The sequence below is a fragment of the Cynocephalus volans genome, chromosome 3 (assembly GCF_027409185.1).
Source record: "Cynocephalus volans isolate mCynVol1 chromosome 3, mCynVol1.pri, whole genome shotgun sequence".
In the NCBI taxonomy this organism is placed as follows: Eukaryota; Metazoa; Chordata; class Mammalia; order Dermoptera; family Cynocephalidae; genus Cynocephalus; species Cynocephalus volans.
In genome coordinates, this window is record NC_084462.1 from 73,025,926 (window position 1) to 73,039,959 (window position 14,034).

The window sequence follows — 14,034 nt, forward strand, 5'->3', positions numbered from 1 at the left end:
CATTTCTGTCCTAGGCCCATCTGGGCCCATGACTCCCAAGCAGGCCTCAGAGCTGTAGCAGGACGTAGTGTCAGCCTCCTCTGCTAGCCACCCTGGTCTGGGGGCTCAGCCAGGCCTTGGCTCGGCTTCCAAAGGGGTTCCCCCTCCAGCCCAGCACTGAAAACTTAAAGCCCAGCCAGCTTGGCTCTTCTCAAGATGTACAAACTTCTTTAGTAGAACAGAGTCAAATAAGCCCAGAGAATCAAGGGCTCTGCAGGAGGCCCAACAGATGCCCCAGATCAGTGCCTTTCAAATGCAAACCCCTCCAGCAGGGTAGATGAGTGCACAGGAGGAGGGCAACACATGGCCTCTAGAATCAGCCAGCCCAGACTCAACTGCCTTGTCAGTTGTGTGACTCTGCTCAATTTGCTTAACTTCTCTGGGCCTCAGTTTTCTCATCTGTCCAGCAGAGATAGTAACAACACCTACTTCACAGAGTCATCATAAGGATTTAATGAAATAATGCAGATGAAGCGGCTGGCCCAATGAGTGGCAACCATATAAAGCTAGGTCTCACTCTACTTTTCTTTATATCAGAAGGGATTATTTTATTTGGATGCAACAGAAACTCACTTAAACTAGCTATAGCAAGAAAAGGAAAACGTGGGCAGGGTGTGGAAGTTATTGAAATGAGCCTGGGGTATCTCCTGGAATCCCAGACCAGGGATTCAGCTGGTCGCTCTCTCTTACCCAGCTTCTCTCTGCTGTCTCTCCATTCTCCTCCCACAGCCCCTGGCTCTGTTCTCTCCTCTGGTCAGCAGTGGAAAACATGGCTGTCAACAGTTCCTGGGTTGATGTGGCCTCCAGACATGAGGCAGCCAACCTTAGCTGAGGTCTTTTGGTTCCAATTCCAAATTCTTAGCAGAAGGCATTGCTTGCCTCATCCTGGTTCAGGTGCTCACCATCTGGGGAGGGAGGTTCACTTTGAACAAATGTGGCAAATCCAACTGGAAACCTGTGGCTCATGATGGTGGGGAGCAGCTCCCACAAAAGGGAAGACAAGACAACAGGCGTCTCTTGCACCACTGGGTTCTACCAACCCAATTAGATCCTGCACCCCCATCCCCACCCTCCATCACAGAAGCAAGACAGATGGGAACTTCTTTTCCCTTCCAGGTTAGCAGATTATATCTGTTTTTAAAAAGAACATGTCCCTCCCTCCACTCCCCCTGACATATACAGAGCAGACATCTGTGATGGGAAGCTAAAATGCCTCCAACTCGTTGTTCTGCTTGTTAGCACAGTGCTTGAGTACAGTATATTAAAATACTTCATTTGAGTTGGGTGGACACACACTTTCCAGTCTGGGACAGGCTCTCAGTCCCTGGGTCACTTCATGCATTGGTTACCTCCCTGGTGCCTGCGGGCATGGTTGAGGGGCGGGCTGCCTGAGTGAGTATTCACCTGGGTTTGCTAGCCATCCAGGTCACCTCAGCCCAAGTCTCCGGTCTTACGGGGTGCTGGCCTGGTAGCAGAGGCTGGGCTGCCAGCTGGAGTCTGCTTTGGGGGCACTGACCCCAGGGCTGGGCCTACTAGAGCTCATCTTCCAGAGCCAGGGGATATCACGACTGGGAGATGCAGAAGGGGAGGCACAGGTGGTTGAGGGCAGCTCCTTGAGAAGCTGAGGCCCCAGGTGGGTCTTGTAGGTCAGGCAAGACTGCTCTTGTTGAAAGCCCAGGCCCATGAGAATCTGAAGAGATGTTGCCCTGTAGACGGCCCTTCTTTCAGATGTCTCCATGGTAACAGGCATATGCCCAGCATCTCAGCTCTTGCAAAGGCCTTCCCCATTAGTGACCTTGAACCCTCATGCCCTGGAGATGCAGACCACCACCTTACAGATGGGAAAGCTGAGGCTTCAAGTCCCCCAGCGTGTCTGAGACAGAACTGGAGTTCCGTGCCAAGACCTTGTGCTGGGTGCATCTCCCACTCTTCTGCCTCTCAGCCCAGAGTGGGTGCTTGAGTGGGCTCGTGCCTTCCATTGCCTGCTGCAAAACCCCATGAGGCATGAGCATTAACCTCATTTTACAGAAGAGGAAATTGAGACACAGAGAGGTGAAGGAACTTGCCTGAGGTCACACAACTAGAAATTGGCAGAGTTGGGACTTAAACCCCAGGAATCTGACCCCAGAGTCCTAGCTCTCAGCTTGCCACTCATGTCATAGGAGCTCCATTAACTTGTCATAGGAGCTATGTGAAAATGGGATGTGGGGGAACCATATAACTCCCCTACCTTACCCAGCAAGAATGAAATAGTAGGAAAGCCCTTGCCAGTTCAATGGGAACATGGAAACCAGGGCTCAGGGCCCTGGTGGAAGTTAGAGATCCCAAGGACACACAGAACCTAGACACCCCGCAAGCCACCTGTTTCAGTTATCTGTGTGGTGTGACAAACCACCCTGCAACTTGGTGGCTTGAAATAACAGTGCTTTACGACTTCTCATGGTCTTGTGCGTCAGCATGGTGGGTCCTCTGCTCCATGTGGGATCAGTATGGCTGTGTCAGATGGGAGCTCAGCTGAAATGCCCCCAAGGCCTCACTCACATGCCTGTGCTGGGGCCCTAGGCTCTCCTCCACATGGCCTCTTTCCACCTGGGTCTGCATCACTATCTAGTTTGCCCAACTTCTTTTCATGGCAGCTGGCTTCCATGACAGGACGAAGGACAGAGAGAGAAAGCAGAAGGAGCCGGGCCATTTCAGGCCAGGCCTGGAACTGGCAGGGTCATTTTTGCCAAATTCCCTTCATCAGAGGAAGTCACAAGGCTCGTCCAGATTCAAGAGGAGGGAACACAGGCCCTTTTCTTGCTGGGAGGAGCATCATATGTATTCAGGTAGGGAGAAGTTGTTGGCAACCGTTTGGGAGAAAATTTATGACCCAACCCCACAGCATTTTAGGAAGGGGTCCCAGAAGGATGTGGCACCTAAACAGATTGGCATGGAACAGACAAGACTACCCTGAGTCATACAGAATGGGTCCCATCCTGCTTGGGCCACATTCTAGCTATTGATCCAGGGAAGGTCTCCCCTCCTCTGTTACCTGCCTCACAGGGTGCAGTAGGATTCAACACAGTGAGGGACGGGAGAACTCAGAAAGGGGAGGTAGTTCCCCAAGGTCACACCATCAGTGCCTTTGTGACATGGCTTTGGAACCTAGGCTCCAAAGGGTTGGCCTCCTCAGATGCAAAACCCTGTCGTTGAGGAACTTCAGAAACAGGTTCCTTGACTTTAATGTTAGGAAAGTCTCTGGTGATACACAAGTTGTAATTATCTTCATTTAGGGAAGTACTGTTGGGATAGATCTGGGGTTCTGGGTGGAGGATGAGCAAGAGTCCAGCTGAGAAGGTCAGAATCAGTGCAAGGAGGTGGGTTTGGAACACAAAGGGTGGACCAAACGTACAGAACTTGGTACCCGAATAGATGGGCAAAATAAAAAACAAAGGTCAACTCTCACCCACAGCTTATCAACCTAGGCTCCCCATTGCCCACTAGAAGACCCCAAGCTCCTGATCAGGCAGTCCAGTCTCCCTTTCCACGTTGTCCTCCATGCACCGGCCACGCTGGATGACTTGCCATTCCCCAGACACACCTTATAGTCATACACCTTTGTACCTGTGACTGTTTCATTTGCTTGGATGCCTTCTTACTTCTCCCCTTCAAGATTCAGTTCTTGCATTAACAGTCCTGTTACATGTTCCCTGACCTCTCAGCTCAGAATTCGTTGCTCCTTCCCTGCTTGGTGCAGGCCACTAGCAGAGCCCTTATCACCTGCAGTCTGTGGTCAAATTGGCTGTATACATATCTGTATCTGTCACTGGTCACCATAATAATGCTGCATTAACAACCCAAAACCCCAGTTCCAAACATTCAAAGTTTGTGGGATTCAGCTGATTTGGGCTGGGGTCTCTTACATGTACGTCAGCTAGTTGATCTATGATGGCTTTGGCTGGGATGATAGAGGTGACTTGGCATGGGGCCATGTCTAGCCCTACCCCAAGTTAGCCCAGCATGTTCTCATGACAATGGCAGAAGAAAAAGAGCAAAAGGGGAAAGGTGCAAGTGCTTTGTCAAGCCTCTGCTTGTGCCATCCTATCAGCCCAAGCAAAGCACAGAACTGAGCCCAGAGCCAAGAACTGGCAGAACATTCTACCTAGGGCAGAAGGGCAGTGCAGGGTTACCTGGCAAAGGATGTGGTTACAAGGAGAAGTGAAGAACTGTAGGGCCCTGCATACAACTAATCTACCACAACGTCCATCTTCCCCATTAGACCACACATTTGTTACTCAAGGGCTGATCTATCTTCACCGGACTAAAAATTCTGTCTTTGGGGGCCGGCCCATGGCTCACTCGGGAGAGTGCGGTGCTAATAACACCAAGGCCCCGGGTTCGGATCCCATATACGGATGGCCGGTTCGCTCACTGGGTGAGCGTGGTGCTGACCACACCAAGTCAAGGGTTAAGATCCCCTTACCGGTCATCTTTAAAAAAAAAAAAAAAAATCTGTCTTTTCCTAAAAAGGAAAAGGGCCAGGGAACTCAGCAATTCCACCCTCTGCGACCTTGAGAAAGAATTTGACTTCTGCTCCAAGTCTCAGTTTCCTCATTTGTGAAAAAAAGAAGAGGGAAGCCTGCCCTCCTATGTCACAGAATTACAGGGAACGATGGAGATCTGGCTCTGCCCTGGCCCTGGGAAGCATGTGGCTGTGTCAAGTTAGTGATTCAACGTGGTTCCAGGTTCCCACCCCAAATCAGCCTCCCACTCACTCAAGACAAAAGCAGCACTCAAGGCCCTCAACGCCCCGCTCCTCCATTCTCCTCTCTCTTCATTCATTCCCTCTTGCTCACTGTTTTTCCTATCTGTAGGACCCAGGCCCAAGAAGTCCTTCCTTCCTGCTCTTCCTCTGGCCAACTTACCTCATCTGTCAGTTCCTCTAGAAGCTGCTCTTCATCTACCACTCCCTGGGGCAGTGCAGCTTCTGGGGTAAAAGGTGTGGACTCCAGAGCCAGATCACGCCACAACTCTACTCCCCAAGCTGCGGATCTCCAGCAAGTTTTTCTACCTCTTGAGCCTCAGTTTCTGCATCTGTAAAATGGAGATAATAATGGCACCCACTCCATAGGGACATGGTGAGGATCCAATGAGTTATCATCAAGTACTTGGGGTGCTGCCAGCCGAAGAGTAAGCAGCGGCCTTCAGGAACAGTTGGCCTTCATTCACTTGCATAATACACCATTCTTTTCCTTCCCGGTCCTTGTTAAATTTTGTGATTGTGTATGTGGCTATTTGTTTAAGGTCTTTCTCTCCACGAAAGCAGGAACCATGCTCAGCACTGTGTGCTCAGTGCCAGGCACATAGAGTGTGCTTTTAAAGTGTGGGATGAGTGACTGAATGGATGAGAGGAAAGATGGACTTTGGCCAGGGAGAGCACAGATGGAGGCCCAGCAGGGGGTCTAGCAGGGGTAGAAAAGGCTATTTTTGGACAGGGTAGCCTATCTATTACAAGGTCCATTACCAAGTCTAACTTCTTTCTACCCACAATCTTAAATTTAATGGGAACCTGCTGTACCCACTCCCTGTACCAGGGGATGTACCCTTCTCCTAGAAGCTGATCACCAAGAGCAGCAGCCCACTCTGCATCTCCAGCCCTTTGTGCCCTGAAGCCTGAGGTCTCGCTCCCCACCAGTGGGACGGATCACATAACCAAACCGGATCACATAACCAAACCATTGACCACTCTCCCTGCCCCTCACAACAACCTGCCAGAGAGGTGACATGGCTACTATTCCCATTTTATAGAGGAGGAAACTGAGGTTTGTAAATGGCCAGGTCAGTCAGTTCTTTGCCCCACAGAAATAGCCAAGTAACCTTCCCAGAGGACCCAAGTGAATGAACACTGAGGAGAACCAAGCTTGGTGATTTACTGCCCTGCCTGGGCCTTTGCCCCTGAAGAGTATTGGGAAGAAAGACCTTCAGGCAGAGATGGGTCAGCTCTGACTCCTGTGCTTAAGAGTCACCATGGGGCTCCAAGCATCTGCAGTGTTCACAGTCCCCCACCCCAACCATCACTCAAGCCCAGAGGTGCCTACACTCATGAGGCAGGCCGACTGACTGCCTTAGCCTGGACTGCAGCCGCCCGCAGGGGTTGTCTCAGTTATTTCTGCCGACCACAAGTGCTGATGGGCAGTTACAATGGTCTTGGATTATTCAGAAATAGGAAATGAGGCTTTAATCTATGTCACTGGGGAGTAGCCCTGACTTGCCTATACTGAGGCTCTGTGAGATGCCTTTATGAACATCTTACAGCCCTGTGAGGTGGGGCTCATTATTTGCTTATTATTTGGCAAATAGGAAATCTGAGGCTGAAGATACTACACTATTGGCCCAAAGATACCCAACTGGGCAATGATGAACACTGGAGTGTCTTAACTGTTGGTGACTCTGGAATAATTTTCCACTCATTTGTGCAAATTTAGTTGTTTGGGTTGCCCTAGGGTAGGGGAGAAGGTCCTTCCCTTTCAATGGAATTTTTTCTTCTTCGAGGATTTGTCTGGCAGATGTAAAGCTTTCAAATTATGAGATTGCATTGGGAGGAAGGGAAAGGGTTCCTTGGTGGATGTCCAGCCCTTGTACCAGGCTCAAGTCTCTGTAAAGGCCCCTGGCCTTTGCTCCCATCCTCTGGTAATCAGGAGCTCACCACCTCACAGGTCACTCTCTCCACTTAGGCCAAGCATGCTGGACTTGCCCTCCCTGACGCTCCCGCACAGCATCCTACTCCAGGAGGCAAAACTGTTCTTCACAGAGCCAGTGGCCTCCAACTTGTCTCTCATTTTCTGAGGCCAGCCTGCTGCTCTCCTCCCAGGGAGATCATATGTGCTCGTGTAATGGAGCTGTGGTTTCCACTCCAACCTCCAAAGCCAAACTCCATGGAGTTTCAAATATCCCCAAGGCCTCTGAAGAGGAAGGCCGCTGAGCATGGCCGCGGAAAGGGCTGCATCTGGTCTGTGTTAACCGGTAGCTGCTGCTGCCTTGAACCCTGTCAAGGAGTGGGGCCCAGATCGAGGAAGAACCTCAAGGGAGAGGTCTTAGCTCCCCATTAGCCTTCCACCAGCTGTCCCAGCCCTTTCCTTAGGACTACAAAGCTGAGGAGTCCCTTCACAGACATTTAGGCCAGATGTCCCACTTCTCAAGGTGGAAGCTGAAGTCTGAAGTGGCATAGGCTGTTTTATGGCAGGACCATGAGGCGTTCGGGGCTTCTGATACCAATCAAGAGTTCTTTCCACTGCCCCACACCAGATGCTTAAAACCTGGCAAGTCTGGGGAAGGGCCTCCTCTGCAGAGGGGGGACACTGCCCTGCAGCCTCCACACCAGTCACGCTGCCTCAAGATGGCACAGGCAGGCAGCTGTTGGAGGCCAGCCCAGCAGGAAGCAGTAACTGGCACTAGGGGGGTTTACATGACTTCAAGATGAGGTGGGGAAGAAACACAACAACACTGCAAAAAAAAGTGGTTCATAGTAGGATTGAGCTTCCCAAGCCAAGATCAGAATGAGTTTCCCAAAACTGCAAAAGCTTCCCCTTGACCCTAAACCCATCTTCACAGGCTGGGTCCAGCCCACACTTCCTGAGCTCCTGCCCCTGCCAGGTCCTCCCTCCCACCAGTCCCATGTATTGTCCCAGTGGGCTTTTACAACAGCCCATTTCATAGATGAGGGAACTGAGGCCTCCCCTTTCTGGATGGGGACCCTGTGCTCGGTTGGGGGGTCAGCATCACAGGCCTGGTTGTAGAAGTCTGGCTACTCACTTCAATTGCTTTCCTGCACTTCTGAGCCTGAGCCAAGGTATGCATACCCCCCTCCCTGGGGTTTGCTGGCCTTGCTTCCCAGTGCCCCCCTGACCTTTGTCCTGGTACTCCACCCAGGATTCAGCTGGGAGAGGAGCAGAGAGCAGAATGGTTATGACCTGATTTTGTTTGTGTGCTTGCTCTTTTGGCCCCCGAGAAGCCTTCAGGACAAAGTTTTATATAAACAAGAAAGGAGGTGTATTTTTGTAGATGAGTCTTCTATTTCTTCATCCATACCCCAGGTTAATGATTTAACCTTTTTAAGTCCAAAAAATTTAAGCAGTGCTGGAGAAATTTACACAATGCTCATTCAGTATCCTCACTTTCTGGCAAAAAAGAGAGAAGGAAAAAAAAGAAAGAAAGAGAGGAAGAAGGAAGGAAGAAGAAAACAAAAACTAAATGAAAACTTCCCAAAACTCATGAGCACACAGAATAGAGAATAAAGGGCTCAGTAAGCGTTGACATTGTTCTGTCCAGATTGCACCTTGGGAGTATAGAATTATATGGGTTCCCTGATCTGCTACAGGATCCCTACAGAAAGTGAAGTCCTCAGGGCACATGGTCCAACCTAACATTCTCTAAACCCTTAGCTATATATATATATATTTTTATTTTTCCCTATTATGCTTCTGAAACAAAATTAGAAATACTGAGAAAACTGGAAAAGTAAATTGCCAAGATTCCTACCATCATATTGTAATTAAAAATGTGCATGCAAAAACAATTCAGTATATTCCATTTTTCATTTAGCAACAAACCAACAGATCACCGTTTAAACTTCCACTCGGCACAAGTTGCTTTGTGTCTGCGCCTCAGTTTCCTCATCTATAAAATAAGGATAACAGTCATACCATGAAGAGTATATGAGATAATATGTGGTAAGTACCTAGCCTGTAGTGAGTGGCTCATTAATGCTTGCGGATATTAATGCTACTGTCCTGAACACCGCCTCTCCAATACCCCTTGTAAACCCCAGGGGTCTCAGATGGTTCCCATACACTTATTCATTACATAGCCACTTAGAGAGTGTGTGTGCTCTGGACCGGGCTCTGTGCTGGTGGCAAGGGCACAGAAATGAATGTGACCGGGTCTTGCCCTCAGTCCAGAGCTCTCAGTCCAGGAAATAAGTCAGATACATAAACTAGTAAGCAACAAGCTTGGATGACAAGGGCATTGGTGGCCACACAGATGGGTGCTATGACACCCTCCCAGGGTGTCTACCTGGGAGGCCCCTTCAAAGGAAAAAGCAAATGCAAACGTTTAGAGACCCCAGAGAACACGGCCCTTACTGGGAATAGCAGGTTATCGACTCTGGCTCCAGGACAGGATGTTGACAAGAAACAGGGCTGCAGGGTCCTAGCCTTGAATGGCATGTTGAGAGGTTTGGGGTTCATATTCTCACCAACAAGAATGGTTTCAGCTGCAAGGAACAGAAAGTCCTGATGCAACTGGCTGAGCAAACCTCTTTGTGCCTCAGTTTCCTCAGCAATAAAATGGGAATAATAGTACCTACCCCATAGGGTTATTTTGTAAATAAAATAACCGTCATAAAGCCCCTAGAATAATGCTTAGCACATATGAGTTAATAAATATGTTTTCATCATTATCACCATCATTAAACTACCCTTCTTCCTCATCAAAGCTCTCATTGTCTAACTTCATTAGGCCCCATGATGAAAACAGCCCTAGCAGTGAAGCAACTGAGAGGTCTCTTCCTCCCTGTCTGGGCCTGTTTCCTCATCTCTAAAGCGAGAGGATTGGGCCAAGTGACCCCTGCACCCTGCCTTTTATAGCCCTGATTCTCTCTGGGGCCAATGATGTGCACCAGACTGTTCACCAGTCCTGGAACGTGCCATGCTTCAGCCATGCTCCAAGCCTTGCTCAGCCATGTTCTCAGTCTGGTATGAACCCCAGCTTTGGGGCCTATGTCAAATGCCCTATCTCAGAATTCCTTCATAGCCTCACCCCTCAGCTGAGCCTGCCTCACTTTGTGATCCACCTGCAGAGAGCCAGTGTCTCCTGCCCCACGAGGTTGGTAAGTGTGAGAGTGTCACGGACAGTGAGTCCTGGAATGGAACCTGTGTTTTAGCTTCTGAGTCCCCAGTGAACAGCAGGAGGTGGTGCACAGCTGGGGCTCAGTACTGCATTCATTCTTTCTTACTAACAACACAAGCAGGGAATGTTTATTGAGGCCTTACCTCTAGCCAGGGAATATGTGAAGCACTTCCCATGGAATGTTATTTCATCTTTGTAACACCCTACCCATAAGGTAGTCACTATTATTGTCCCCACTCTACAGTTGAGGGAACAGAGGCTCAGAGAGGTTAAGTGACAGACCCAAGGTCACACAGCAACTGAGTGATGGAGTCAAGATTGTATCACATGTCTTGATTACAGTAGCTTTATAGTAAGTTTTACAGAAGTTGAATAGTGTCAGTCCTCTGACTTTGTTCTTTTTCAGTAATTGTGTTGGTTATTGTCAATATCCACAAAATAACTCACTGAGACTTTAATTGGGGTTTTGTTGAATCTATAGAACAAGTTGGGAAGAATGTATAGAATAAGTTGGGAAGACTGACATTTTAACAATATGAATTTTCTTATTCATGAACATAGAATCTCTCTCCATTTCTTTTTTCTTTTTTTTCTTTTATGGAAGTTTCTGCTTTATTCCAGACAAAATATTAGATTTCACTAAGAATCACCTGAAAGTTACCACTAGCATGGTCCTTATCACAGCAGCTGGTGCAGCAGGATAGAGGCAGACACGTGCCTGAGAGGCAAGGCCAGCCCTAATTCTTCACTTCTACAGCTTCCTCCTCAGCCTTTTCCTTAGCCTTCTTCTTCTCCTCCACCTTCTCCTCCTTCTCCAGCATTGCCACAATCTCAGCCACCTGGCTGGTGGAGATGTGAACATCTTCTTTGTCCACCAGCTCAATCACCTTGATGAGGCTGTCCATGTTGATCTTGCCATCCTTATTTTTATCCAGTGTTGAGGCCAAGCTGATCAGCTTCTTTTCTGGAATGTCCTTGACTTGCTTCATGGAGTTGATGAAATCTGTGATACTGATGATGTTCTCTCCCGCAGGTGAGCCCTCTGCTGGGCCCAGCTTGCTGGTGCTCTGAACTGTCTCCAGCTGTGAGATCAGGCCATCTATCTGCCCGATTAACTGCTGCACTCTCTTTGTCAATCTCTTGCTGGCTTTAGATTTTTCCACATATTTTTTTCCACTGGTCTTTGAAAGTTCCTTCTTGATCTCTTGCAAGTCCTCACTGTAGTCCTGGACGTCTTCCTTCAGCAGCTGCAGCTCCTCCTTCTCCTTGGTTAGTGACTTCTTTTGCTCCTTCAGTTTAGAACAGGCATCACTGAGTATGTCAATTTCTTCCTTAGTTATTTCCTTTTCATTCAAGACCTCCAGCAGAGGGGCAGTGTCCTTCAGGTCCTCTGATGGCAGGATCACATCTGGCATTTCTGGCTGCTGTTCAGCCACTGCCCTCTCAGGGGCAGCTTCTGCCACTTTCTTTAACACTTGGGAGAGCTTCTGTAGTTTCTCCTCCTGGTGCTCCTGCTGGATGGCCACCTCCTCATGTAGTGTGGCCTCCAGCTTTGCCTGGTTGTCCACTGGGCCACCTTCAACCTCAGCCACTTTCACCTGGGCTCCCTTCACTATGATCTCTGGAAGGGTCTGCAACGTGGATTTGAGCTGGTCTGCAGGCGAAAGGGTGTCTGGGAGGTACATGGCTCGGGACAATAGGAGCAGTGATGTGGGGATCTCCTGATGCAGGTGTAGATCCAGCCACTGCTTTAGCTGGGCCCTCAGACGGTCTTCCGCGACCCCGAGCGCCCGCATGCCTCGAGCCCGGCACGCCGACTGCAATTCCATGATGTTCAGGCTGTCCACTCCTTCTTCAGCAATCAGCTTGTCATCAGCCTTTATGGACCTCAGCCTCATGGTGAGCTGGAAGCGCAGGAAGTTGCTGGTGCCTATGGTCTGGAGCTCTAGCAGCTCACACAGTGCAACTAACTGTGCCTGCGTGAGGTTATCCAGGGTCAGCTCATCTTCAAATAATTTGGAAAAACGCATGATTTCCTCGTTGCTGGGGTTTTCCCCCGTCTCTCTAATCTTCTGGAAAAACACAAAGAAGTCTTTGGCGGCGCTCCCCTTGGCTGCTTTGTTCTTCATGGCCATCTCCTCCATGGTGTCCTGGAGAAACTTGGCCAGCTCCAGCTTGACCCGCAGCTGCTTCTTCAGCCTCTCCTCCTTGACGGACTGGGTCTCAAATGTGGATGGCAACATGTTAGGAAAGAGCTTCACAGCGATGGGCAACAGAAACTCCATGAACGGCACCACCACGAAGACAAGGAGCGGAACAAGGCGGAAGAGGTCGGCGCAGACCCGGACAAACTGCCTGTGCTCCCGGCGGATCAGGGTGTGGCCCTGGAGAATCCTCCAGAGCGTGCGGGCAGCGATCCTGCTGTCGATCCAGAGCAGGCGGAAGCCGTGGTAGTAGTGCTTCAGCCCGTCCAGGACCCTCTGCCTGATGGACTTCTTCACTGCCGCCTCCACGGGGGGGCTGTACACGGGGCCACCCTCCTCCAGCTTTTTGTTATCCTTGAGGGACTTGGGGGACTTCACTACAGAGTCATCGCCAAGGGGGAGCGACGAGTGCCAGCAGCGCACAGGAAGGTCCTGAGGTCGTCTGACAACCAAACATGGTGTAATCGCCACCATGCGCCAGCCTCGGAGGGGACTCGGAGGCCAACTGCTGAGGTGATGGCCTCTGAAGGAGGGGTACACAAGGTGCACGGACGCCCTGCAGCCAAATGGAACAGTCGCGCCACTTCTCAGCCCCAAGGTATTGGCACGACTGAGACGAGCACGATCCCCCGAACTAATTCTTGGGGCCACGGCGCCGGGCGGTGCGAGGCTGGCGGGCGCCGGGCAGTGGCAGCTCTTCAGGAAGATGGGCGCCATGTCTCTCCTGCTGCTACCGCCACCTCCACCGAGGCTCTTCCGTGTCCCTGCGTCACCTCGGCCTGGCCTGTGCTGACAGTTGGTGGCGGTTGGCTCCAGGCTGCCGGTGCTCAGCTCAAAGACACGGCACCTGCAGTGGCCGGCTCTCGGCACTAACTTCCGGCGGGGCGAGGGCGCAGGGAGGGGGAGGGGCTGCCCGGCTGCCGCCCCATTGGGCCCTGCCGCGCCTGCGCTCTGCGTTCCTTTAGCTCTTTAGATCTTTGAGGGCCTTCCTTAGTTATATCCTTTCTTCATTTATCATTTATATCCTGTACGTATTTTGTTAGATTTATTCCTAAGTAGTTCTTTCTTTTTCTTTTTCTTTCTTTCTTTTTTTCTTTTGTAAATGGTATTGTATTTTTAATTTCAAATGCTAACTGTTCATTGCAATTGACTTCTGTATATTAACCTTGTATCCTTTAACCTTGCTGTAATCTCTTATTAGTTCCAGTAGTTTCTTTGAAGTTCTTCGGGATTTTCATCATAGACATCGTATTATCTGTGAACAAAGATAATATGATGTCTTTCTTCCTTCCCAATTTATATGCCTTTTATTTCCTTTTCTTGTCTTATTGCATTAGTTAGGCCTTCCACTATGATGTTAAATAGGAGTGGTGAGTGATGAGTGTGGGGGGGGGCACCCTTGCCTTGTTTCTGACCTTAGCAGGAAGGAATTCAGTTTCTCACAATTATGATGTTAGCTGTAAGGTTTTGTAGCTATACTTTATCAAGTTGAGGAAATTCTCCTCTATTCCTGCTTTTTTAAGAGTTTTTATTATGTCCCTGTACTGGCCAGCTGCCACAAAAAAAAAAAAAAAAGTGCTTATTATGAATAAGTGTTAGCTTTTGTCCCTTTACTTTTAATCTATCTGTGCCTTTATATTTAAAGTGGGCTTCTCATAGACAAGAGACATTTGTGTTTTTTAAATCCCTCTAACAGTCTTTTTTAACTGGTGTATTTATACCATTCATAATTAAGGTGATTATTTATATAGCTGAATTAATATCTACCAAGTTTGTAACTGTTTTTTATTAGCTGTACTTTTTTCTTTTTTCAATCTTTCCCTCTTACTCTGCCTTCTCTGATTTTAATATGATTCCATTTTTTTTTCTCTCAGCATGTCAATTAAACTTCTTTAAAAATTTT

General features: G+C 49.2%; 1 protein-coding gene across 1 annotated transcript; it reads right to left on the minus strand.

Annotated features, from left to right (window-relative positions):
• Nucleotides 1-10,664: 10,664 nt before the first annotated feature.
• LOC134372575 (mitochondrial proton/calcium exchanger protein-like) lies at nucleotides 10,665-12,848 on the minus strand. The gene has a single exon (XM_063090036.1). The coding sequence runs from the start codon at nucleotides 12,846-12,848 to the stop codon at nucleotides 10,665-10,667; it is 2,184 nt and encodes a 727-aa protein (XP_062946106.1).
• Nucleotides 12,849-14,034: the final 1,186 nt, after the last annotated feature.